A 26,883-nucleotide genomic window follows, 5' to 3' on the forward strand; every position below is an offset into this window, starting at 1 on the left:
AACTCTACAACGCGTGGAGGGGTCGCAGTCAGAAAAGTGTAACAGGTGAATTGATGCCGTATTTTGTGAGTTTGAAAACACGGTATTACTTATTTACTTCCTGACATACAATTATATCTCTTTTTATACTCACTATTGCATGTTTCCTCGAGTGTCGTTGAACACTGTTATTCTCCCTTTGATTAAAATTGCACGTTCTTTATCTATAAAACTGAAACTTTAGAATCCTCTAATTAATCTTTACAATTTTCTGTGCACAATGAAAAGGAGTGACGAGACCATTCTTTGATGATTCAAATGGAATTCGGACGAACAGTTCCATACACCATGTAAGCAACAATATATTGTGTTATTTTATCATACATGCTATGCCTGTATTGCCATTCTCCTATTGTTTAGACGGTACTAATATGAACCCGTATTTTAACATGTTAAAATACGAATTATATTTTCACTGTAACCGAACTACTTACAGCGACGCGTACACGTGACCTTCGCTGGTATGAATGACCTTCGTTGGTATATGTACATATAAAACAGCTGAGCGAATGAGACAAATGACAATCCGGAACGTCATTATGGTAATTGATTAAGGTCAAAATTTTGTTGTTTGCAGTCAGTTCCTGGGCACTGCACTTAGGCACAAGTACAGTTGTACCAAAAACATACAAACAAACGCATTGAACATTTTTATCATTTGCCGACACCTGTCATCGTTCACGGCCGGTCCCATACGGTGCAGTGTTTTTATGTCGTCTACGCTGCTGAAAATAAAGATACCGGTTGACAATGCATCATGATAGAACCGCTTTACGATAAGTTTCCTGTTGATGAGCTTAAGTATCTAGGTGGTGAATTACATCGTTTACAGTCATAATGAGCCACAAAATCCAACTGCACTGAAAATACTCGCGAAAGACAAGGTTAAAGGTGCACATAATGTTTCCGATTTGTACCTGTCAGTGAGATTCACAGGTCATGATCGTGTCTGGAGGCACCGATGTGGTGCGGGTTTCAGATACAATGTAAGATCTAGGGAAAGTCAAACTTTAGCTTAGGTTGTTAAAGGAAATTTAGTTCTATTTAGGCAAGCCAGAAACGGAAATATACAAGCAGACAACGGAAATACCTTTGAAATGTTTTATTCGTACAGCAACAAAATCACAAACGAGTTACGACAGCTTTCAGTGTGAATGTACTCACTTCATGTTTTCCCTAATCCGCTCACAACTTCCTTTCTAAGACGGTAATTCGGCATATTCGACATCTGTAATTCTTCGAGATAAACTGACTGGTACGGGTATTATATCCACTGTGCATTCATAGGTGTCGCAGAGCTGCTTGCTCTATAGCTATGCTCTCAGCTGTTCATACTCGATCGAGTTTGAAACCGAGCGCTAGCGTGGCGCGAGTATTTTGTCCCGATTTTGGTGGCCTCATATCTTTCACGCAGGGATGAGGTTATGTATCAAAACACGAAAACATACCCATTTTACATCCACCGTCAATTTAAACTAAAATAAATCTTCTTCAAATTTTGAAAACATATGTCGACATCATAATATTTAAATTGTTCGCTTTAAAAGTGTTCCATAAACCCTCCTTTGGAGTGGAATTGCCAAATAGCGGAATAATATCAATAAGTGATACGGTTGTCACCACTCCCTAGCTACCAACTTTTTATAAGTACAGCCAGGAGCAAGCAAGGTCGATTTCAGTTGATTTCGTCGCTAATTTCGGAGCGTCCGTAGGAAAACAGTCATAACCAAAGCATGCATGTATGACAAAGAGGTTATTACACGAAGTTTGGGCGATACCGCGTTGTATTCTCGTGATGTGTCCGCATTTTGACTCTTTGCTGCGTAACTCGTCAAAATACGGACACATGACTCAAATACATAGCGGTATCGCCCAAACTTCGTGTAATAACCCCTAAATATTAAAAAAATAAATGCATGTGCTAGCAAATCTGAATACATTACAGCTTATATTCTACTCAACATGCCATTTTAGACGAAAGCCGTTGTTATTTATAAAATACAGACATTGTGAAATTCTTTACCAGTCAACAGTAAAGACAAAACTAACATTGTGCAATTATTTATTATTCCTTGATAAGATCATAAACAAGATAGATGAGTTATCTGATGCGATCTCAGGGCTGGTAAATGTCAACGTTTCTGCAGAAGAAAGTCAACACATGGCTGAAGGTAAATTATATAAATGACAGCCCGTATTGAAGTATGTATTTGAAACATCCATTATTGACCACAAAATGGTTTTGTATTTATTGTAAGTATGGTATACATGAACTGAGGTACGTCTGACTAGTTTGATTACATCATAACAACTTTACCTATGAAGTAATTCGGAAGATATTGTCGTGTATCTGTTGAAGAAGTCTTGGAAGAGTTAACACATACATGATTAAAAAAAAAACGATGAATGTTGCAAAACTGCATTTGCAAAGATCTATTTTCTTGCTTTTGAAAAAATTAGTTATTGACAATGTCTTCACCGAAAAATATTTTGTGTCCCCCAGACATGTTACAGGTATTGAACGATGGGATATCATTGTTGCAGAATAACGCTGATGAAATTGACAAACCGATTACAAATGCAGATATGTTAACAAAATCTGTACTTAACGTGACTGACCACTTAGCAACGTTTCTTCTACGTGCAATCAAACCTGGCAGTGGTCCTGTAATATTCGAAACACCTTCAATTCGTTTGGACTTAGAAAGTGACTCCGTTGAGAAACTTACGAACGGTTCTCTAATGATGGGGGATGGAAATGGGTTTAAACTACCATCGACGGAAAGCCTCTTCACCAATATGACATTGCAGACTACTGTAAATAGAATTGTAAGTTCAGGTTGCCAACGAACGTAAGCCTTATCGTACAATGAAACGAACTTTGAATGTCGCTTCTTCTTGAACATGAATCCCAAGATTTAAATCTTGATGAAAGGCATATAAAATACAATAAAAGAGACTCTCTCTCTCTCTCTCTCTCTCTCTCTCTCTCTCTCTCTCTCTCTCTCTCTCTCTCTCTCTCTCTCTCTCTCTCTCTCTCTCTCTCTCTCTCTCTCTCTCTCTGAAGTAAGCTTGATGACAAAATTATATATATATAATTAATTATATATATATAACTTAATTAATTATATATATATATATATATATATATATATATATATATATATATCTATATATATTATTACTGTTTTCATTATACATACATACATACATACATACATACATACATACATACATACATACATACATACATACATACATACATACATACATACATACATACATACATACATACATACATACATACATACATACATACATACATACATACATACATACATACATACATACATACATACATACATACATACATACATACATACATACATACATACATACATACATACATACATACATACTACAAAGTACCAACTTAAACTCAAAACATGTATAACTAAGATAAACGTTCGATCGTTCATAGGTCAAAGTTTTCAAATGGAGATTGTTTAACTTTGGAAATGGGGCACTTGAAAATGATGTGTTGAGTTTGAGCTTCACGGACAGAGAAAGCAATGTGCTAGAAGGTAAGAATATCAAATAATGAACATGTTTATATGTGCGTTCATTTTTATCAGTGGCTTTAAAGTGGCAAGTCATTTATCAGCTTTATCTAAAGCAAATATAACTTGAAAAAATTTTCAACGGAAAATAAAGGGCTAAAACCATGTTAGAATACATTGTGAATAAGAACTTATCAGAAATCTGGGGATGAGATTCACCCCTTTAAACAGAAGAGATGGGTTTTCTTTTCGCAAATTTTAAAAATGTAAATTGTTGACATGTCAGTAGGACAATCAAATGTTGTTTTCTTCATCTACTACTACTACCTTACTACTACTACTACTACTACTACTACTACTACTACTACTACTACTACTACTACTACTACTACTACTACTACTACTACTACTACTACTACTACTACTACTACTACTAAAATACTTTGTTAGGCTTTCAGAAAAGGAGCATGAATATCCTTAAACATAGCAAACACGTCAGAATTAATGCGATAATTTCCTCTCGTTTAATGAGACACACTGTAAAAAGACAATACTAAAAGTGGTGGGCATTTTGATTCTTTCGGTACAACAAGAAAGTTAAATGTGGTTTACGAGGTGCTGTTCATGAAAGTTTCTGTGAGGACCTAACAAATAATATCTGGTTTTTTTATTTTTTTGAATGAATAGTTAATGGTACTGCAGACGATATAGGCATTATCTTTGGAAGTGAATCTCCTGAAATTGACTCATCCGTATGGGTTGATGGTGTATATCTCGAAGTTAATGACGTCACATATTTCGGTTGGACGCTTAATGTAAGTGACTTTAAACACGTGGTTGGTGAATATATATATATATATATATATATATATATATATATATATATATATATATATATATATATATATATATATATATATAATATACGAGATTGTGTCGAATTTAGGTAACGTAGCAGAAGATTGACGAACAAGCGCCTATATATATATATATATATATATATATATATATATATATATATATATATATATATATATATATATATATATATATATATATATATATATATATATATTGCTTGTTTGGTCAAACTGATTTCCCTTATGTGAAATGGACAATCTTATTCACTGCAGCTTAGTACGGTGTTAACATCTTACGACCGTGTTAGATATTTGCAGCAGAAAACCTCTATTTTGGTTTTAACAATAACAATAATTGATAATTCTTTATTAAAATTAATATCTCATTTCAAAGTGGTGTAAAAAGTAATTTTGCATTATATTCCTGTTCTCAAATGGCAAATGTCGAAAGACTGACATTCAAAAAACCTAAAAAACAATTGAAATCGTGATAAGCAAAATTGAAATGACTCACACTCCAAATGTAAGGACTTTCTTTTCAAGCAAAAGTTTTATTTTGTTATATCGTATTAAAGTATAAAACGCGAAATGTCACAGAATTTCACTCCGTCAAAGTGGAGTTAATTTTACTTGAAACTTGAAATACATAAAGTTGCACTTCCATCTCAACTTACTTACAACTTATCGTCATGCTTGAAGGTGAAGCCGCCAAAATTTTAATCTAATTTTGATTCGAATTTTAATTCTGAGCAATACTAGTATACTTTATGTTATTTGGAAAACCGTCTGATTAAACTTGCTTATGAACGCCTATCGGTTTACTTGCATTGCAGATATCACACATGTTCCACGCCGTCATCATACACTTCAATGTTTCCAAAGTGATCTATGGAAACACAACGGCGTACATTTTCAATGAGGTCGTTGAGTACTCCACCAACTACCGCGGCTATCTGTTTGGTTTTGACGTCCAGTTCAGTGGGGAGCATACAAGCATTTTCATCCCTGAGCACGACATCGTGGAGGCTGGAGGGTACTACTTAACTTTCGCGATCCCGCAGAGTAAGTTATAGCTGTCATTATCATTTGATTTGTGTGTGCACCATCCCTCTGGCCATGTGCGGATGGACGGCGGTGTGTATGTGTATGTTTCTGTTCACACATGGACGTTGAAAATGTGCACCTGCTTTTATGCCTGAGAATGCCGGGTGAAAAAAAATTATGTTTAACCTTTTTGTTGAGGTCACTCATTGATGACATGACCACGTTTATTTGAAGAGTCAACCTTAAAGTCATATATTTATTTCAGGGAATGATCTCAAAATCTCTATGATTGTCCGCCACACCAAGTGTGGGTATATGAATGAGGTGTCTGGTACATGGAATAGTGACGGTTGCAAGGTAAAAATCCAAAGTATTTAAACCTAAATTTAGACAGTAGTCTCTTAGGACCCGTTTGAACACAGTTGCAATAAATTCTTTTGAATATTGTCGAGTTTGCCATCGAAGGCTAAAACACTGTGTTAGTATTGCGTTCATTGCAGACAACCCATTTTTGCCTTTTTCCACCCTAAGGTATCACCAGCTTCGAACATTACCTCAACCACGTGTCTCTGTAATCACCTGACGTCATTCACTGCATTGCCACCACTGTCACCGAACACTGAATGCAGTCACACACGTGTTGGCACTCAGTGAACAAAAATGAAGGGATGAAGATACACTCAATGTAGAAAGCTTCTAGTTGGACTGCTGCTCGAGTGATGCCATTATAAAGTTTGCAGAGTAAATGGAATTTTAGATTGTACTATCTATGTAAAAATCAAAAATGTGTTTTCCTGAAGAGGCATTTTGAATTAGAAAAATCAGCAAACCTTAGGGGTAATACATATAATGTTATTGATTTAGAGTCACAGCTGAACAAGAATGGTTCACTTCATGAGCAGATAGATTTTATTCAGATGTTGTAATATCGTTTATTTTAAATGTGATATGGATCTATATAAAAAATTGTGCTTTAGTGAATAGATTTTGTAAGAATTTATGAGGCTTTACGACATACATTTAATTTCGAAGTCGCGATGTACAAATAGCCACTGAGAGTAAACGTTGCTAACCAGGATGTTAACTCGGCATATAGGCCAATAACACGATTTGAACTAATTTGAGATTATTGGATGTTCAAGTTTCTCAAAAGTGCTAAGTGCTGTATAGCTGAATGATGCGATATTACAAATTACTCACAAAAACAAGTGTACAACGTAAAAAGAAAAGCAATTGAGCTTACATTTGCGGGTAAAATTGACATTACTTTACCGTCCAATTATCCCAAATTAGTTCCGATCGTGTTAAAGGTATACTGTCACCTGTTCTAATTTTGCCACAGTTACCATGGAAAGAGAAAATCTAACCAATCACAGATTTTAAGCGGGTGGCCGCTTTTTAAAAACAGCGCCCTCACATGGGCATTTTGAATACCAAGGAACGCCCCTTTGACTATATATGGGCATATTAAGATTACAGGTGACTGTATACCTTTAAAGGCAACACGCATTTTATCTTGTTAGAGCATAATGAAATGTTACGCGTAGTTATATGACAAGGATTGTTGAAGTAGGTAGATTTTGCCATGAAATTATGATACTAAGATCACACACAAAATATTAAAAAGATGACATGTACAAATAGCTGCTAAGTTTAAACGTTGATTACCAGACTTTTAAGTAAACATATAGGCTGAAGCAACACGCATATTTCCTGCAAAGCACACTGCATACTTATGCAGACTGTTAACTTTGTCAATTGTATTATTTGAGTTTTATGTAGTCTTTAACAGTCAATACTCCCGGGAGGCGTTTATTTGAAGTGTATTTCCTTGAGTATGTGTTTGTGCGTATGTTTAGTCTTTGAGTTACTACTATGCTAAAGAAGAAAAACCTTCGCTTATCGACCTGCACTGTCCTTTGCAAAGATAATCTTTCGTCTAATAGGCCAACAGGCCATCAATGCATATTGACGATATCGTCGATCATTAATATTGTTGAAAAAGCCGACAAGGCTTTATTACAAAATGCAACATTAATGAAGTGAGTTAATTAAATGAGTAATTATTTTGTGTTATAGCATTTGACAAACAAGTTAATACTCAAGAAGAGGACATTTGGTTAATAATTTATTATCAGTTCAGAATTACATGGCTAATAGGCTATACTTGCTCTGTCAGGGAGGTTGTTTAATTTGTATTGTTGACATTGCAAACAATGGTATTCGGGCAGGTATCCTTCATGCTCTACATAATATTTGTTATAGTATGATCACGTGTATGGCACAGAAATTCTTCAAAATAGGAGGTAAACCGTAGCTCTTTGAATTCCTAACAGCTAAAACTGTCACTTTATAATTAAGTATCATCTCCATGCTGCAAACAGCGGACAAGCCTTGATGGCGATATCACACTAGGTTAGACAACGATTATTTCGTAGCCAATTACCGTCTTCTATTATCCGACTGAGGTATGCGATGGATCGCATTTAAACGATTGCTAGTTTTTTTGTATCCTCTATCTTATACCAGGTATGCTTTTCGCTGAGTTCCAAAACGAAAATGACGTAATATGCTAAGAATTTCAGGTATATAAAATATAATTCACGAAATATAAGAGCACACTGCATACTTACTTATACAGACTGTCGACTTTTTCAATTGTATTATTCTCTGAGTTGTACGTAGTCTTTTACACGTACAGTGAAAAATTATCGCGATGCTTGTATAACGTAGAAAGCACAATTAAAAGATCATGGGTTTATCAAATTCAGGCTATTCGCTTATGAGAGTATATACTTATCTCTTTTACAAACTCTAATAGCGTCGCTTTTACAAAGCTACGTTTATATGATGTATGGAAAAATCTACTACTTAAGTAGTTTGAAAAGACATCTTCAAGAACTTATTCAATTTTGTTTATCCGCGGTCCCTCGATCGCATCATTTATATGGTTTTAATGAGAAGATCTTTACGAAACCGCTAAAAGATCGATAGTCATTAATGAGCACAAGTTCAGTCATTAATCAGCATAAGTTCATTTAAATCTGCCAGGTAACTTAAATTTGTCACTTGGGGAATATCATCTTCTCAAAGGAAGGTTATTACATGTATTAGCTTCTAACTATCGTTATTTGGACCATTTGACCAATGTTTGTAAAAACAGATCACTCGGACAGTGACATACGTGGACGCAGAAAGCAAAGTAAGTGTAGCAACCAGTGTTACATGGAAAAGTAATAGACGAAACCTGATCAGGTTTGTCCTTCGTACGTTCTGTTCAGTTCATCTCACCCCGACGTTGCAAGGAATCCATTCCGTTTTCACAATTTTTACGCGCTCGGCGCATTTAGCTCGAATCAAAAGGAATTTGAGCAGCAGTTAGACACTATAACATAAAAGTACTTGGTTCTCAGCTCGGAGTTATCCCCGCTCTGTAGTGCACGTGGACAAAACACACACACACATACATACATACATACATACATACATACATACATACATACATACATACATACATACATACATACATACATACATACATACATACATACATACATACATACATACATACATACATACATACATACATACATACATACATACATACATACATACATACATACATACATACATACATACATACATACATACATACATACATAATTACATACATACATACATACATACATACATACATACATACATACATACATACATACATACATACATACATACATACATACATACATACATACATACATACATACATACATACATACATACATACATACATACATTCATACATACATACATACATACATACATACATACATACATACATACATACATACATACATACATACATACATACATACATACATACATACATACATACATACATACATACATACATACATACATACATACATACATACATACATACATACATACATACATACATACATACATACATACATACATACATACATACGTACACAGTTTGTATTTACAAGTCGAGGACTTGCCACTGCCAGATTAGTGGGGAAGTTTACAAAAATACTTTAAAATAGAAACAATTTTATTGGAAATAATTCATACATTACAAAGAATGGAGCTTTGTCAGAAATTGCTTAGGTAACTCCAGCAGAACAATATTTTTACACGAATATTCACTTAATAATTTCGCAGTATTTCTCTACAACATTTAATACTAATAAACTGAAATATATATTATCGGATGTGCGAATTAATGTATGAGTTGAATTCTCTATAGTACAAGTACGATATCGATTCTCAAACCTAAAATCAAAACGCGTCTATTCGATCTACTAAATCAAGAAAAATGACCTTACGTTATAGTTAGAAATACTGCCCTACATAGGTGGCAAAAATGCATCCTGCCCTCTTTCCAGGAAATTGACGTGTTCACATCTGTAATGAAGCTATTTTACTATTGATGGAATCGATTAGCATAAAAGACAAATAAGTTCATGAACTATTCTTATTTGAAGAATGCATTGGACAGGTTGTAGTTTGCGAGTGTTACAGTGAACACATATTGACTGGCCATGAGGGCAACAGCATACGTCTGTACCCCGAGGGACTGTGAGTCACCCCCAAAAACAGACTGTTTCCCGAGGCCGTAGGCCGAGGGAAACAGTCTGTTTTGGGGGTGACCCGAGGGGTTAAAGACGTATGCTGTTGCCCTCATGGCCAGTCAATATGTGTTTTGTAACACATCTCATCCGTAGCCATGCATAAGAACGTACTATACACAAAACTTGTCTCATGTAGGCCTATGATATAATATGTTGGAGTGGTTCAGTAAGAAAACGTTTTTCTGACAGGATCGCAATACTTCTGCAAAACGTTCAATGCACCTTTGATTATAGTTTTCGTCCGTTTCGAGTCCTTGTGGAAACCAAAGCATTCAATTCTTCTTCAGAAAGTAGGATAAACCAAAAAATTCTCGACTATCGTTTCGATCGGCCGCAGACGACATCTTTGTTTACATTCCGGTCCGCGCAGCACGCGTCAATGTCGTTTTTGACGTCAGCGGGCATCATTTTTCGGAACTGATGCCTGGCGGGCAACAGTTCCAACACATGATGCCTGATGACGTCGTTTACGTGGATCAGCACAAAAAGAATGCATCCCACGTGACTATCAACTGGCGAATTAGAATACAGACTGCGGATGAGGTGTGTTACAGTGAACAATTGCATATAAGATATTTAAGGCTCCTTGTGAGTGAGAGACTTTTTGCATAAACTTTCTTCAATTGAACTCTCTTCGAAATCAAAAATAAAAATCTTAGATCACCGTGTAAACATTTGTACCAGAGTAACCAATTGCAAAACAGATAAATATATTTGAAATTCAAAATGGCCGCCATCCCTTTGTTTATTCTAAAGAGAAAATACAATTTTCGATTTTCGAAAGACTTTTAAAGACGGGGGAATTTTTTCTAATTCCAAGAAATTTAAAATAAATCTATAAGTAATTTATCGGAACAGTTAAATAATAACACACGCCCGCAAGGGCAAGATCACGATTTGTTGCCCGCCCAAGGGATGGTGCTCATGACGGTAATATTGATGATGCCCGAGGCCGAAGGCGAGGGTATCATCAATATTACCGTCATGAGCACCAGCCGAGGGCTGGCAACAAATCGTGATCTTGCCCGTGCTAGCGTGTGTTATTAATTTTATTACACCGAACAAACACTTGTTTTCGAAACTTTGCTCAGAATGCAGTCAAGTGTCGATCGAGACTCGCCACAGTGAAACGTTCGATTTGTTCCTCGATCGCAATGCTACATGAAGTTGAATTAACGTCTAAAAACGAAGACAGTGTTGTTCAAGCTTTTCTCGTTCAATGTACTAAACGTCGTGTACTTCAGGTCTAGCTAATTTCTTGTACCTTTTCAAAAGCCATTGGTTCACAGAAAATACCAAGCAAATGTACGCGATGATGTGTGGTACGCGCAGAAAGGACGCGCGGTGTTCCAGAACGTGGTAGCGGGCTATATCACTGCACACGACAGGGCTATATCAGTGCACGCGACAGGGCTATATCACCTGTGCCATGTTCTATCACTTTTGTTCTATATCACGTGAGTGAGGCTCAGCCAATCACAGTACCGAATAATACGTGAGGTGTAATAATATTGTATAAATTTGAGAGTTGAAATATCTATCCCAAAGGCTGATTCTACCAAATGCACATACTGACCATCATGTATGTGAATACTAGTGTTCTACACTGTGGGACTCTGTTTCTCCTCCTGTTCACATTCTTCAAGTGTCTGTGGAAGCTTTTTCCCTTTGGTTTCAGGTTGTAACAGCACCAAAAACCCCACGGTAATCGGCATAGCGGCAAATATAATCATAGGCAGTGGCTTCCATAACAACCTTGCGAGGAGAATTTGAGGCGCTAAAACACCACCAAACAGAGCGAATGTGCTCATTATACTTACACCGAGAGACCTGTAAAAGTGACATTGATATCGCTATAGTGAATACAGTGTAGTAAAAGGAAGGCGGCTCCACACAGTGTTCATGTTACGGTTGTTTTTGTTCTGGGTATGATATTGTGTGTTCGAGGTGTATATTCTATTAGGTTGTTGTGCATAAAGAAATGTTTGGCCATGGTTAGACGAAGCTTAAGCCGGAGATAAATGTTCACCTACCGTTTTTCGATAGTGTCTTTGATACCATGCCTTTGGCATGGATTATTTTACTCTCTGTCTTCCTTTGGAAAATCTACAAGTAATTATTCCTTACTTTCCATATCGTTTTCCTTCTTCACTCTCTGTTTTTATTATACTTTTTTATACCTATATACTTATACTTATCATATTTTACGTGGAATCCATTCTGAGTTGAACGCGTGATTTATTGTTCAGCTACAATGTATCGATTTGAAGTTTTATTGAATTGATGTTGAGATGTCTTGATGTCTTAATAAATTCTAAACTTTTGCTAAATTGACTGATTGTTGTTGATCATTTTTACAAAAGAGATACGACTTCAAATCTCACCCTTTCATTCCGGTGTTATACAAAATATCCAGCAAAAATGATAAGATATCAATATTAACATTTCAAAACCGCGATGCATGTCGACTATAGTATCAAACATGATTAATAATACCTCCGCTAGATTGTTATTTTTCACTTTATTAAACAAAAGTTAACATGCACCTCGAAAGTGAAAGATTTAAGCTATCGCTCTAATTTTCCTAAATGAAACTTGGACTATTCTCTTACCAAATCAAGAATAAAAATCAGAGGTCATCGTGCAAAATTTGGCATCAGAGAGAAAAATTACCAACGATTTCCCAATGTTTGTAAAATGAGCCCCCGCTAGTGGTGAATCAGAATAAATCTGATAAATTGAAAACCCGAATGTCTGTCCCCGAGGCGTGTTCTGCCCTTAAAGCCTGTGAATACTCACCTAACAGAAGTAGGAACTAACTCAGCAGTGTACATGAACGTCAGTGAATAGAGAGCGGCGATTGAAGATTTTCCTATCATGTTGAGGGCGAAGCGCACCCAAAATATAGCGCCACCTAGAGAGAGAACCAGAAGACAGACCATAATGCGGATGCAAAAATTTCTGCAGTTAAAACGTCTGTCGAGCATATCTAAAAGGAAATATATCTTAAAAGATCCAGAATTATTTTACTAACTATTTCAGTCTCCACATGTATAAAAACTATTGAGCCACTTGCTCCATATTGTAGGATCGGTGTTAGTCTGGAGTAACGGCTAATGAATGCAAAGACGCCGACTAGTGCTGTTTATCTTCATCCAAAATAATATGGAGTCTAAGTCTTGGTATAGCATGTCGCAAACTAATTAGTATACGAGTACAAATTTGTTTCCAACAACAAAAGAAGCAATATCTGTGCGTTTAAAGATGTTTGACAATCGATTTAAATCTACTTGTCTTGAGTAGGATGGTTAAAAAAGTGCATGTGTGTACATCAAGTATGAAATTGAAATTTCACCTCGAAATATTAATCTGAGTGTTTCAACTATATTTACGCAATAATCTACCCCTCCCGGCTCAAAATGGAAGACTGAAAGCTTTGCACAACAGCATATGGCGATGCCGAATACATTATTGAGCACAAAGTTTACTTGAGACCATTATGAACCTGAAGGGGTTACATCATTGCTATTATTTTATAGTTTTGGCAATGTCAGTGAAATTGAAGACAAAGAAAACATCTGGACCCACAACACTGGATAGATTATCAGTAGATTATCACAATAGATTATCAGTAAAAACCTTCGGATGACGTCACAAAATTCAGAGGTATTGAAATTAGGTACTCTGATTGATATGCAGTTCCCCATCATTTCGAAAGCAGGCTGATGTATACACTTTTGCTTAGAGGGGGGTTCACAATTTCCAGTTGAAGAATAAAAAGGATCTCGTTCTTAAGACAAATAATTTGAGAGTTTTTTTTTACATTTTACACATGGTTTATATTTCCCTGACAATCCCCGTAAAATCAAACTTAAGGTTCCCATATCATGCACAGACGATGAGTAAGTCATAGTTTTTATCGATCACAGAGAGTAATTGATCCATGAATGAGTTGCTAGTAACATCATCTATTAAATTAAACTCGCATGAAATTAATAAAGTCTACATGTACTAGCGATAAACAGTGACATATGCGTAGATCTTCCTAAACCCTAACAAAGCAAACTACCTCTCTCTCTTTCTTCCTCTCTCTCTCTCTCTCTCTCTCTCTCTCTCTCTCTCTCTCTCTCTCTCTCTCTCTCTCTCTCTCTCTCTCTCTCTCTCTCTCTCACAAACACGACAGCACGAATAGAACTTACAGTTTGGCGTGACCAAACTCCCAATGACAGTTGCTCCGGTGAGAATACAAACCCCAAGATATGTGTATCTGCGACCAAGCTTAGTTTCTGCCAGAACCATTATGATGAAATGTCCAGGCACCTCAACAGCGCCAGCAACGGCAACATTAAGATAGTCATTTCCCTCAAGATTTGTTATGTAGAGGACGAAACCATAGTAGGCCATAGCAATGCTAAACTGCAAAGTGTTGACATGAAACGATTACAGTTCGTCAAATCCCAGATGAAGAGTCGTATATGATAATTCATGTGAGGCTGCAATGACAAACAGCTCTGGAAGGGGAATCCAAAAACAGTTCACTGACTTTTTCAAATATTAAGGAACTCCCAAGGTGTTCAAGTACCACTTCTATAATTTTGAAGTACACCCTAAAAGGAAAGCAAAATGTGGCCAATATAGTGCTTCGCCCAAAAATATCAAATCTTAATACATGGAAGTCTAGTGGGCAAACTATTAACATTTGCCTCATAAAACAAGCTATTTTATATGTGTGTGATAGGTAAAAAAGTGCAAGTGTGTATAAAGATTTGGATATTTTGATTTCATCGATAAAGTTGATTCTCTTTAAATGGTAGTCTATGAGAAAACTATGAACGCGTATTTTCCAATATAAAACTAGCAATATCTGTTCATCTTTAAACATTTGATAACTGATATAAATGTACTTGATTAGCATGGGCGTTTACAAGTGCACATGTTTACAAGAAATTTATTTTTAGAATTTCGCCAAAAATATTGATCAACTATACATGGGAGTCCATGACAAAATGTGAATACTTTTTCCGATATAAAACTTGCAATATTTGTGCATATGTTGAGCTTGAATATTTGACATAATTGTACCTGATAAGAAGAGGGTGGTTCCATGTGCACATGTGTACAAGCAATTGATTTTGGAGTTTCGCCGAAAAAGTTGATCCACTATACATTGTAGTCTATGAGGAAACTATGAACAATTTTTTACACTACAAAACTAGCTAAATCTGTCTATTGATAGACATTTGATAATTGATATTAATGTACTTGATTAGACTAATGTGGTTAGAAGTGCATGTGTGTGCGTGAAATTTGATTTTGAAATTTCACTGAAAATGCTGATTCTCTATAAATTGTAGTCTATCAGGATACTACGAATAACACATAGGTTATTATCTCCGAGATTGTTTTTCCAAAGGTTGTTGGACCTTACACTATGCACTATTCTGAATAATTTGTATTCTGTCAAAGTCCCAAAGATAAAAATGTACATACGGAGATATGAACGTTTGACACTGACCTAGACCCTATGTATTGTCAATTGGAGAATGCTATCAAGTAAGTTATCTCCATAATTGTTAGTGAAAGGGTTAAGTTGGACTTTTTGGTCATTATACATGACAGTTTTGCACAACAGACGGGTTGGGTAAGCATAAATTATGACAGCCTAAATCTTTTGCTTCAAGGTGGCTGCTTTGATAGTTAATAAATTGTTTAATATACCCTTAACTTGCGTCCAAAGGCCGTGCCGAGAATCAAAATGGCAGAAAATGAAAGTGTCAAAAGGTATTTGAAAATGGATTTGATATTCTATAAATTGTCAAATCCCCCTTTGCACTGTTAATTATTTTAGCTCATATTTGGTATGTGTATAAATACCAAAGCGAGGTTATATGGTAAGTCGGTGGCGCCTGTATGTCTGTCTGTCTGTCTGTATGTATGCTAGGCGACTGATGCCGTATGTTGTGGGTTCGAATCCGATTGAAAACTAGCCGTATTAGTTAATATGTGCGGATGTATGTCCGTCCACATCAAAAACTCCCAAAGCGCCGCACCTACCATCTTAGTATTTGGCGTAGGAGTTGACCCAGGGATGGAGATGTGAATTTGTTCAATGAACATGTCAGTGTCAAAATATGCAAATGAGGTAAGAAAGAGGGAAAATCCTGCAAATGTGTAGGAGTGGTGGCAGTAACTGAAACAGCCTACACAATATTAAGGCAGAGGTTCTGTGGCATAACCTCATTTGTATGCAGTGGACCTTCCGTGGCAGGGGGTAGCGGCAGTAACTGAAACACCCTAATCCACTGAGTCTGACTGAGTCTTTTCCTGTCATTGTTCATGAACTGATACATACATGCTGAAACCATGAAGGACTGTGTTGAACCATTCCTTTGCTGTGCGTGTTCCTGAAGTTGACCTCCGGTACCTAAAGTTTCAGACCTTATTTAATTTTGTCATTCTTGTTTTTCTGGTTTAAATATTTCTTGAATGGACCAATTCAAATCAAATGTTAGCACTCTGTCCTTAAAGGTATTTTTTTCAGATCCCTCCCTGACACGTAAATTTTTTCAAGTTCCCCCGAAATCCCACGTCCCACTCCCGAGGCGTTTGTGAATACAGTCTAGGTAAACGAAGACATACCGTTCTATGAGAGCATGGATTTTGATGACTCGAGCATCTACATTATGAAAATTCATAAATCATAAGCCATAGAAATTGTTTCACATAATAAAGACACTTTTTAGTTCATTGTTGAGGTCAGGAGTTTCTAATGGAATAATCTGTATACATACCCAGCGTAAAACATTATCAAGCAACGCTTGCGTGTGGTTTTGAATCGAAATATATCGCCAACACGAACTCTCTTACAGCCTGATTTGTTGTCGTTTTGGTCCTAAATGTATGAACATATATTGAGTAGATACAATAATGACTTTACATCTAGAATATACAATGTTAAGAATGTAAAAGGTTAAAGTTACGTATGACTGTCTGATATAACAGACCCATTTAAAGGTTATTTGGTCTGTCAGCATTAGTTATACGCAAATTCCTTATTGCTTACTTATAGGTTTCAGTCTGTCGAAAGGCATCGCCCACTGTGTTCAAAACACCCAAAAATGAGTACTTACAAACTGAAAAGATCAAAGCGTAAAGCAATGATGCTATTGTCCTAAATAACTTGGGTTTCCAAATGCCTTGTTAGCGCAAATCTTTCATGTTCTGAATCATTGAAGAAATCCAAACATAGCAATACTTACAACTGGTTTCTTGACATCCTCTTCCACTTCCCGTGCAGGAAACACATCATCAGGAATTGACTTTCTGTTCATCCTTGCCGTCTTTTTTAATATTCTCTCCGCTCGACGAATATCTCCCACTGCAAGGAGCCACCTAGCAGACTCGGGGATTATCCTGCGACAATGTAAGAAGATTATATTGAATTGGGGTACTCATGCCGTAAAAAAGCCTAGTGATCTTGTGTAGAGAAATGATACAGAAAGAGATTCCCTTCACATGTAAATGTTAAAGTGGCATCACCGACAAAATAGACTTGTGCAAATATCAAAAGTAGTGATTTATCAGTAGTGGTGCGACGGAGTGTCAAGGCAGAATGGGCGGCAGAGAGAGATTTTCGGACGCTCAATTTTTTATCCAATATGTTTCTGTTCTGAAGCCTTTGTGGGCTCTTTTTAAAGCATTTCGAGGCTAGTAAGACAGTTTTTAACCTTATGTGTTTTGAAAATAGAAAATGTTATTATTTTATTATTATTGTCCATAGAGTTACCGCACACTTGGCGGAAATTTTGAATTTCAAATGTCTGTAAATTTTAGCTAATTCGTTTCGCTTGTACCAACGTTGTAAAGGCAGTCCCCGACGGTTGAAAGATTCCCTGACGCAAGTTCGAGCAACAGTTTAAGTCCTTTTTCATATTCGAGGCATAACTTAAGAACAAATGACTCCCACGGTGACATGGAGAAATCCTGTATTTGAATTACACATACAAAGGGATGTCCTCCGTGTGCCGACAACATGGTTGAACGATCTGTCGCAGTGTGCGAAGTGGTATTACATAAGCACCAGTGACCAGGCTACAAACGGGACCCAGGATTCTATTTATATCCTGTCATAGAAATCACTTGGGAGTAGGTAAAAGCTCAGCAAGGCCACTGCTGGAAATCGAGCTTTCGATTTTGTTCATAAGCCTGTATTCTAGGGAGTATTGACCTTGCCACTAAAAACACAATAATGCCATTTCGATTTTTGCAGACACGTTCAGACACAGTCCATATTGTCCCACTGTTGTTAGACAGTCCGTCAGTTTGTCTGTCTGGCGCGAATCTTCAAGAAGGGTTCATCGGATTTGACTCAATTACAGTACTGGGATTGTGTTTTGGATTGGCAAAAAAACTGAAATTATTGATCGGCGGCTTCACAATAAATGCAACTTTGTAGAGTCAGGTTTTTTCAGGATCAACACATCAGATCCGATTTATCTCTACAGAGATGGTTGTGAAAATAAACGACATCATTCAAAGTTATTTAGCAGGGGTACTGCTCATTAGCATATTCAGCGGTTACAATATTTCGCGATTAGCAAATGAAAAAAAAAACTTCAGTGATTTGGCGGAGATTGATGAACCTTACTACATATGTCGATTGTACAATTTCCTTGGTATCAGAGGTAACAGTATTGGAAGACATTAAGCCTTCGTTTGAAAAATAATCGGTGATTATCATATTTTGCTAGCTTTCATTATTAGGGGAAATGTACCTGGAATGACTTCACCAACAATAATGAATCAACTGAAATATATTGATGACACAAAGACATGCCTGGGTGAAAAATGTTTAGATGTTCTATGTACGAAACTTTTTCAGGTTATCATGATTTTTGGAGACATATAATACCGGTTGATGTGTCATTGCATCGTCAGAGAATGTACGATTGCAAATTCACATACAACTGCATCTAGTTCAATGTATTTTCTTTTCAAATACGGTCGACGACTTAATTACAATTTGGACTAGAATTCGTTTATCGACAACGACATTGTACATTGTATACAGACAAAATGTGACGTCAGGTTGAAGAAGGTATTATCGACATAGTTTAAAGAGAAGTACAGGTGTCTTTATTTGAAAAAAGAAGAAGATCATGATAAAACATTTAAAAGTTACTGACTATGCAATTCTATCTACCCAGTTTTACATTGAATGATTCAGAACATACCGTATCCATTTTAAAGGGATATAGTCGTCGGAACTGCGCATATGCAAGTTACTTGTTTACAAACAATGTATTTCATGCACGATATCAAGATGCACCTCATCATCATAGCTGCAAAATTTAAATTATACGATGATAGATTATGACAGACATGTTTTAACTGTCATTAATGATCATTGTGCCTTGGATACATTGTTGCCATGGATCGTATGGGTCCCATACGACCTTTGAGCGCAGTTCCGACGACTATATTCCTTTAAGTGTAACAATGATTTATTTTGCATCAAGTAATACTTATTATGTGAGCGTCCTTTTTAAGGCATGATATCAACATTAGCTGTATATACAGATGTTTTCCCCTCCAAAGCAGCTTTTCTTTGTGAATAGAGAAAAAAGTATTCCTGGTTATAATAACACTGCAACATAATATTACAGCGCTGCGGTTTGCATTGGACCGCCCGTAATACGGAACTAGATATACTGTCTAAACTGAGAAGCTGCCAACATCGCCAGGTGTGGTAATAACCGTCAAAATAAAAGAAATCAACTCTGCGAAAGTTGAAACATTGTTTTGAATAGGGATCACGCGTAGTCGGAACAACATGCCACAATATCATTTGCTACTGTCGTTTTGGCGAATCTGGTAGTGTTGTTTTGACTACCTCTGACCCTCTTTCACACAATGTCACAGAGATGTAGAAATGGTCTCTGTATGATCGACTGACATCATCGCTAGACTATAGTCACACCGAGAGTGTTGGCAAAATATCCCCGACGAGTGTGAGAAATCTGATACCAGGTCCTTGGTGAGTGAGATTTTTTTTTCTCACATGGCTACAAAATGTTCCAAGTGGCGCATTATTTACTTGTTATTTTGAAAACTCGACCGTCTTTTGTCAGTCTGTCACGAAACGGCTTACAACATTATCTAAAATTTTGCACAACTACTTTTTAATTCCAGTCCTTGTATTTTGCACCCTGAACATTCTGAGATCGTGTAATAATATACCGCTTTCGTATATGCGCATTTATACATAGTTTTGGACGATTTCTGATTGTGTGGGATCGATTCTTTCCTAACCATTGATTCATCAGTCACAGTGGCCAGGAATGTGAGAATAACATCTCCTTATAACAGGCGCAGCATTTTTTCAGCATTATTCTTGCTGCGATAGACCCAGATATGACATAACACATTTGGTATGTAAAAACAGTTGTGCGAGTACATACGGGTTGGAGCATGCATGGCCTATACCACTGACAGAATCTTAAAAGCAGGTTTCCTTAAGAGTGAGACTTGTGTATCTAGAGACGGCGCCTACACAGAGTAAATTAATTACTTACCACCAATAGGACAGGAATAATACACCAGGAAGTGAAATGACAAGTAGTAAGTATCTCCATTCTCTGATTAGATATCCAATCAAAGCAAAAGCCATGTATCCACAAGAATAGAAGAGAAATAAGATTACACCGACGTAGGTTCGCTTGGAAGGGCCCACAGCTTCAGTCACTGATCGTACGAAAATGAAAACAAAAGTCTTTCTAATTCAGCATATTTAAGTCAGCATATTTCAACTGTTACTGATAAGTGTTAAACATTACCGACATAATGCATGTGAGTCAATTATGATTCAAGTGACTACATCATGTTGTATCGGCATGCATATCGTATTTTTGTAACTTGGTACAAAATACTGCAACAACATGATGGTTTACATAAATAACTAAAACTTCCAGATAGTTCTCTATGAACATGTGCTCCATGGTAAAACTGTTCTGAAAAGTTATAAAGTAGCCTGTGAAATTTAAATTTACTTTACTCTGTGTAAGAACAATATACTTACTCAGAACGAACGATGTAAGGAAGCCTCCGTGCAGAGCTATAGCTGCACCAAAGCGGAACACAGCAAACACAACCAGATTTGGTGCCAGGGCCTCTATCAGGGTGCAAACCTCAAACAGAATGATTGCTATCATAAACACTTTCATCCGACCAATTCTAGATTACAAAACGAAAACAAACAAATTTTGTTCACCATGTGTAACAGGACTTGCCGCTTTTAGATAACACTGGAAAATGTTTTGTCAAATATTCTTAATAATGCCTCTTTCCACCTAAATTAGATAATTATTTCGATCGAAGTGGATTGTATTCTGCTTATTTTATTTTTTGTTTGAGTTGATTGCGGACTCGGTTTTAACTTGCATAGTCATGTACTTGGTCTTTGTCGCTCTTTCGATGTACAAAAATTGACGATTTCAAAACCAAGAAAGGTCATGATTTTTTACATCGGACTTACTTGTCTGACAGAGGACCGAAGACGATATTTCCACACATGTATCCCGCCATGTGTAATGACGTCATCAAAGCGTTCAAGTAGTACCTATCGCAGACAAGATCAAACTGCAAAAGAGGATTGTTATCCGCATTATTAGGAAGTGTTTTTAATCTACAAAATCGCACTCTCTGCAAAGCCAGTGTTTTAACAACATTGATATGCATTAATCTTGTAGAGCCACAAACTATAATATTTATTTCATGCATTTATTCTTGTTGACACTGTTTCGTTATTTTGATTTTGATTTGAAATTGACGCGACGCAATTCAGAGAGAAGACAACGCGGCCACTACAAATAGGTGACATACGGATCGGTAGATGCATTTGCCACGATTTTGACAATTCGAACACTGCAGCAGTTATCTCATTTCTTGTGAAATAATAATAATTGTTCGGAAGTAGCATAAAATAATTGATAACACAAATTATCAGAAAGTGAGAACATCAAATTTTCAACTGTTTCAAAAGAACAAATGCATTCTTTAAAATTTTGCATTCCTTTTTTGCGAACTTAAAACATTTATGCGGCATCAGAAAAAGTTTGTAACCGTTCAAGCATAAAGATTAGTTTCGTGATCAGCGTGTAGTTTCTCAAGGACAACTGCTTTTTTTAAATATTGTTCACGTCTGAAGTGATAACGAAAGAAGTCGAATGAGTCTTACCTCGTGAATAACTGTAGATATGTATTGAGACGTGTCGTACTCCCAGCCATGGTCGCAGCCGATGGTCACAGAATTATTGACTAAGAGCTCACGAAAGTCAGTGGAAATGTTGTTGTATCGGCGACAGTTGCTGAACTTCCAGCTAGTCTGACAGCCATCGTCGTACCTCTCCTTAGGAATGCTAAGATGTTTGACCATGGAAACACAATCTGTAGTCCTATTGAGAGCCCGACATGTCGCTATCAAGTCATCCGATTCTGGAATTCTGCACCAGTGGTCGGTGTCAGGCTGAATAAAAACTGGCGACACAGCCCCGAATGCTGATAAAACGTTGAAAAGGGCGAGGAGAAAACAGCAAACTCTCTGATACACCCCAAATTCACCCACAACATTCTTCAAAACATCGTCGTAAACGATCATGCTGACACATATGAAGCAATAATTTTGCTGATAGTTACTCACAATCTCGATCACTACATTCGCGGTCTTCGACTTTTACTTTAGCAGTAGCAGTGATTCTACGACGTCACAAAGAATAAAACAAGGGATATTTTAACGACACAACAACGTTTTATTCCAATTCTTGATGCGTCTGTGTTTCTCAAGTTGGTAAATCGAACGTAATATCTTAATTAGTTTCGCTGTAATTCAACTTGAATCACAACAAACCAACTGCAATGCAATGGTAAGAATGGAAAATAATGTGTTCTACCTCGGTGGCAGTTCTGATGATGTGGTAATAATTGCAATGTTTATAAATATATATGACGAACTAAAATTTTGAAGACGTCGTTAAACAGAAATGGAAACCGAGAAGGTGTCGAATCCAGATAAAACGTGGAAGAGAGATTGATAAACAAAGAGAAACGCGGCCACTCACCTTTCTCAGCTGTCAACCAACTCATGTGTTATAACCGAGGGCTCATTCCTGGACAGTCAGTCAGCCGAACGAATACGTGCTCTATAGTGATTGCATCATGTCACATGACACACTCAAGGGCATATGTATGAATGTGTGGCTCAACGGCTGGGCATTGGGAAGGTCATTCGACAGTGACATGCTATTACGATACAGGAGACAACGGCTTTGTCATTTTCATAATTGCGTCCAACTAAAGAATATTGTGAACCCCCTATGCAAATAGCGCGGGTTAATACATCCATGTATATTCATTTTGCGTAAGCCACACACTTGGCTAGTTTTGAGCTGCGATATAAGCTTTCGAGCTGCTTACGAAACCCTGTTTGTTGATTACAATGTGGACATCTTAGGTTGAGTAATTAAGCTCAGCCTGCTAATATTAAAATCGACACAAGTATTTTTAACAGACTAGACGAATATATCCAGTGTCGATTTTATCAAGTTGATTGGTGAGAAAATGCTTGAAAGCTTCGTTTAGGAAAATTTGCGCAAAAGTTTGAGTCTATCTGCGACCGAGTTCAAGTTAGTTTTCATTTCATATGTATTGAACACTTTCGGCCGAAGCATTTTTCCGATTAGCCTCAAATTCATGACCTCGACTTCTGTTGTCTTTGCATTAAATGATTGTTCCAAGAAAAAGAGGAATATATTTCCTTCTCTTACAAAACCACAGAGGGAGACATTCATGAACTAATGCCAGACATTGTCGAACACCAACTCCTCGTATACTTGCTATAAGTTTATTTTGTGCGATCTTTAAACATACTACACCTTATAGCTTCACATCCAAGTTTGAGGGATTTTTTGGTAAGCAGAGGTTTTCAATTTATTACGATGGTTACTGTTCCAAAACCTTTCCCGCTTCTTTATGATCACGAAATCAAAAGTAGGCGAGGTCACCGGACTATGGACACGGGGATGTCGTTTTTCCACTTACCCTATCTTTTTTTAAGTGGCTGATCTTAGTTCAATTTGCCACTGTCCCACAATTGCCACCATTACAATGAGCTTTCATCGGCCTTGGGTGGGTCGTTCAACCTAGTGTGTAAAGATAGTCCCTGGTAACCAGAACGATTGTTTTTTGTGCAGAAGGGTTGTGCTTCGTCCCTTGAATAACCGATTAAAATACAAGATTTGTCTGTTCTTTTAAGTCGATTTAATCGATGTCCGTCTAAAGTAGAATGCACTTCGGAAGAAATATTCAGAATTTAAAATTCTAACACTTTTCAGTTCTGATCTGCTACTTCTGAGTGTTCATTTTGAGGCTCTTGAACAACAAAACATTTTCAAGGTGACCGTTTTAGTTTTTCGTAAATCGAAGAGTGTCTTTTCTGCCCATAGAGTTAACACATAAATGGCGGCCATTTTGAATTCCAAAGATCGGTAAATCAAGGTTGTTTTTTTGTCTATTACCAATACTTGCACCGTGATTCCTGATTTTCATTCTTTATTTGGTAACAGAATAGTTGAAAGTTTTGTTTGCAAAAGGTTCAACAAAGTCTTTAATTTTTGAGGCGCATACTACCTTAAACCGCAAAAATCCAAATCCTTTTTAGACAGAGAATGGCTATTGGGAAGCCATATCAAAGCAAATGTATTCTTCTATACAATGCTCAAGTTTAGACCAATGAATGTTCCCAATTGATAATGACTCTCGTTAACCCTTTGCCCTTTGAACCCGACTCGGACATAAATGTCCGCATGACGTCATAGGGTACCAGGGGGTTAGGGGGCAAAGGGTTAATACACTTTGCATTATAAATTTATTCTGAAAATCGAGCGCTGTACGTGTCGTCGGTCACATATTTACACAATTCTACGCATTTACTTTTTTAGCTAGCTAGCTGTAACAATTTTCGGACATGACAGCATTTGGGCTACCGAGTTCTTTAGCACGCCATGATTAATGTGCGTTGAATATATTACATGTATCATTTACAGTGCCATGGATTGATTTAAGATAGAACGCACCTCGGACTCTCAAACTTTTACAATTCTCTTCTGATATACAATATGTGGGGGTTCATTTTAAAGTTCTTGGTGAAAGAAAACTTTTTACCGGCTTTATTTTTCGAAATTCGAATTTTTTTATTTTTCTCCATAGAATTAACACAGGGATATGGCGGCCATTTTGAATTTCTAATATTGGCAAATCGTGGGTAATTTGTTTCTCTAGTACCAAAATTTGCATGGTGACCCCCTGTTTTTATTCTTGATTTTGAAAGATAATGATTGAAAGATTCCTTGAGGAAAGTTAGAGCAAAAGTTTAAGTCTTTCACTTTCGAGGTGCATACTACCTTAAGATTGCCATTGTGATTTGCATCATAGTGGCAATTGCAACATAGTGGCAAGCAAGGGCCAAATTAATGACAGTTATTATAAGATTTGTATGTTTTAACACAATCAGATTTATTTCAACGTACAAACTCAGATGTAATTGATGTCAGTGTCGGTGTGCGGCAAGGTTCCATACTGGGGCCATTGCTCTTTGTTATTTATGTTAACGATTTGCCCCTTCACCTTGAAAATTGATTCTGTACTTCCTTTGCAGACGACACCACACTTAATATTTCAAACATTGTCCTTAAACACCATATCTACTAACCTGAACGCTGATCTAAAAATAGTTGAAAATTTGTCAGGTTACTAGGGGTCACCATTTCTAATAACCTAGACTGGTGTGAACACATTCCAACCATTGAAAACAAAATCGATTCCAAATTGTTTCTATTGGCACGCATCAAAAAATTCTTCCTCTCCACTCACGCAAGCTATTCTATAACTGTTCATCTCCCCACATGTCAATTACTGTTCTAATGTTTGGAGCTTTTCTACCAATAGCAATATCTATGCATTGGAGCGTCTACAGAGACGTACAATGAGACTTATTCTTGACACAGTTCTGCCTCTTTCCACTTATCAAATGTATACTCAGCTTCATTGGCTGCCGTTTAACTTGAAACTCTGTTTCAACCGTATGGCCCAAATTTACAGAGCGACAAACAATTTAACTCCTGATTATATAACTAGTATGTTCAATAATTATATCCCTCCCAGATCACTGCGTTCTTCCAATCAGAACCTCCTTAAAGTTACCAAAGCATGTACAATTCTTTATCAAAACACCATGTCTGTTGCGGTTGTGGATGAATATAACAATCTCCCCATATCCAACAGGGACTCTGAGTCAATGACTAGTTTAAAGAAATCTTGTTATAACCTTCTGTATTCTATGTACTTGTCTGATGCTTCTTCGTAGATTTATTTTTTGCTATTTCTACTTCTGTGTTTTTTGTTTTTCAAGTTTTTTGTGCTGTTATATAATTTCCTTTTATCTATTCGACCTCCATGAAAAGAGGTGTTTCAACTATGGAATTATCGGGTTTAAGTAAGGATGAATAATAATAATGATAATTAATTGACGTAGTCATGCGTGTCGCATTTCACGGAAAGCGCACAGTTGTTTTATTGGATGCACAATACAACTACCCAATGGCTATGTAAGTGACTACATACCGGAGACCACTTATGTTATCTACAGTGTGGTTCCTACAGTGTCTCTGC

At 36.7% G+C, this 26,883-nt stretch overlaps 3 protein-coding genes and 1 long non-coding RNA gene across 6 annotated transcripts; 2 read left to right on the forward strand and 2 right to left on the reverse strand.

The window, feature by feature from the left end:
• Positions 1–236: 236 nt before the first annotated feature.
• LOC139129865 (uncharacterized) lies at positions 237–2,868 on the forward strand. Its single transcript, XR_011551707.1, has 3 exons — positions 237–329; positions 2,120–2,210; positions 2,543–2,868. It is a non-coding gene; the product is annotated as an uncharacterized lncRNA (long non-coding RNA).
• A 658-nt stretch (positions 2,869–3,526) lies between these two features.
• Positions 3,527–6,157, forward strand: LOC139129220 (polycystin-1-like protein 3). The gene is made up of 5 exons (XM_070694862.1): positions 3,527–3,623; positions 4,287–4,414; positions 5,293–5,521; positions 5,769–5,860; positions 6,035–6,157. Exons 3-5 carry the CDS (start codon positions 5,302–5,304, stop codon positions 6,155–6,157), a joined length of 435 nt encoding a protein of 144 aa, XP_070550963.1. The 5' UTR covers positions 3,527–3,623; positions 4,287–4,414; positions 5,293–5,301.
• Positions 6,158–11,653: 5,496 nt separating this feature from the next.
• LOC139126272 (organic cation transporter protein-like) lies at positions 11,654–15,220 on the reverse strand. Its single transcript, XM_070692320.1, has 3 exons — positions 14,361–15,220; positions 12,961–13,075; positions 11,654–11,991 (listed from the first exon to the last, which is right to left on the reverse strand). Exons 1-3 carry the CDS (start codon positions 14,563–14,565, stop codon positions 11,763–11,765), a joined length of 549 nt encoding a protein of 182 aa, XP_070548421.1. The 5' UTR covers positions 14,566–15,220; the 3' UTR covers positions 11,654–11,762.
• Positions 15,221–16,325: 1,105 nt separating this feature from the next.
• Positions 16,326–23,380, reverse strand: LOC139126285 (organic cation transporter protein-like). Of its 3 annotated transcripts, none has more exons than XM_070692343.1 (7): positions 23,277–23,346; positions 22,397–22,695; positions 21,695–21,798; positions 21,239–21,393; positions 20,736–20,904; positions 17,421–17,574; positions 16,326–17,053 (listed from the first exon to the last, which is right to left on the reverse strand). In XM_070692343.1, the coding sequence occupies exons 1-7, from the start codon at positions 23,299–23,301 to the stop codon at positions 16,928–16,930; spliced, it is 1,032 nt and encodes a 343-aa protein (XP_070548444.1). In that variant the 5' UTR covers positions 23,302–23,346; the 3' UTR covers positions 16,326–16,927. The 3 variants fall into 3 exon arrangements, with proteins under 3 accessions (XP_070548444.1, XP_070548437.1, XP_070548430.1); XM_070692336.1 differs by having other exon boundaries at positions 16,327–17,053; positions 22,397–22,914; positions 23,277–23,380; XM_070692329.1 differs by lacking the exon at positions 23,277–23,346 and having other exon boundaries at positions 16,327–17,053; positions 22,397–23,263.
• Between the last annotated feature and the right edge of the window lie 3,503 nt (positions 23,381–26,883).

This window comes from Ptychodera flava, chromosome 3, assembly GCF_041260155.1.
Source record: "Ptychodera flava strain L36383 chromosome 3, AS_Pfla_20210202, whole genome shotgun sequence".
In the NCBI taxonomy this organism is placed as follows: domain Eukaryota; kingdom Metazoa; phylum Hemichordata; class Enteropneusta; family Ptychoderidae; genus Ptychodera; species Ptychodera flava.

Coding starts and splice junctions, on each gene's coding strand:
- LOC139126272 (XM_070692320.1), bottom strand. CDS start 14,565: ATGGCCTACTATGGTTTCGTCCTCTACATAACAAATCTTGAGGGAAAT. Junction 13,076..14,360: donor GAGTTTGGTCACGCCAAACT/GTAAGTTCTATT, acceptor TTCTCTCTCTAG/GTGGCGCTATATTTTGGGTG. Junction 11,992..12,960: donor TTAGTTCCTACTTCTGTTAG/GTGAGTATTCAC, acceptor TCACTTTTACAG/GTCTCTCGGTGTAAGTATAA.
- LOC139129220 (XM_070694862.1), top strand. CDS start 5,302: ATGTTCCACGCCGTCATCATACACTTCAATGTTTCCAAAGTGATCTAT. Junction 5,522..5,768: donor AACTTTCGCGATCCCGCAGA/GTAAGTTATAGC, acceptor TATTTATTTCAG/GGAATGATCTCAAAATCTCT. Junction 5,861..6,034: donor GGAATAGTGACGGTTGCAAG/GTAAAAATCCAA, acceptor TTCCACCCTAAG/GTATCACCAGCTTCGAACAT.
- LOC139126285 (XM_070692336.1), bottom strand. CDS start 22,816: ATGATCGTTTACGACGATGTTTTGAAGAATGTTGTGGGTGAATTTGGG. Junction 21,394..21,694: donor TTCGGTCCTCTGTCAGACAA/GTAAGTCCGATG, acceptor TTTGTAATCTAG/AATTGGTCGGATGAAAGTGT. Junction 17,575..20,735: donor TTATTCCTGTCCTATTGGTG/GTAAGTAATTAA, acceptor ACATTGTCGCAG/GATAATCCCCGAGTCTGCTA.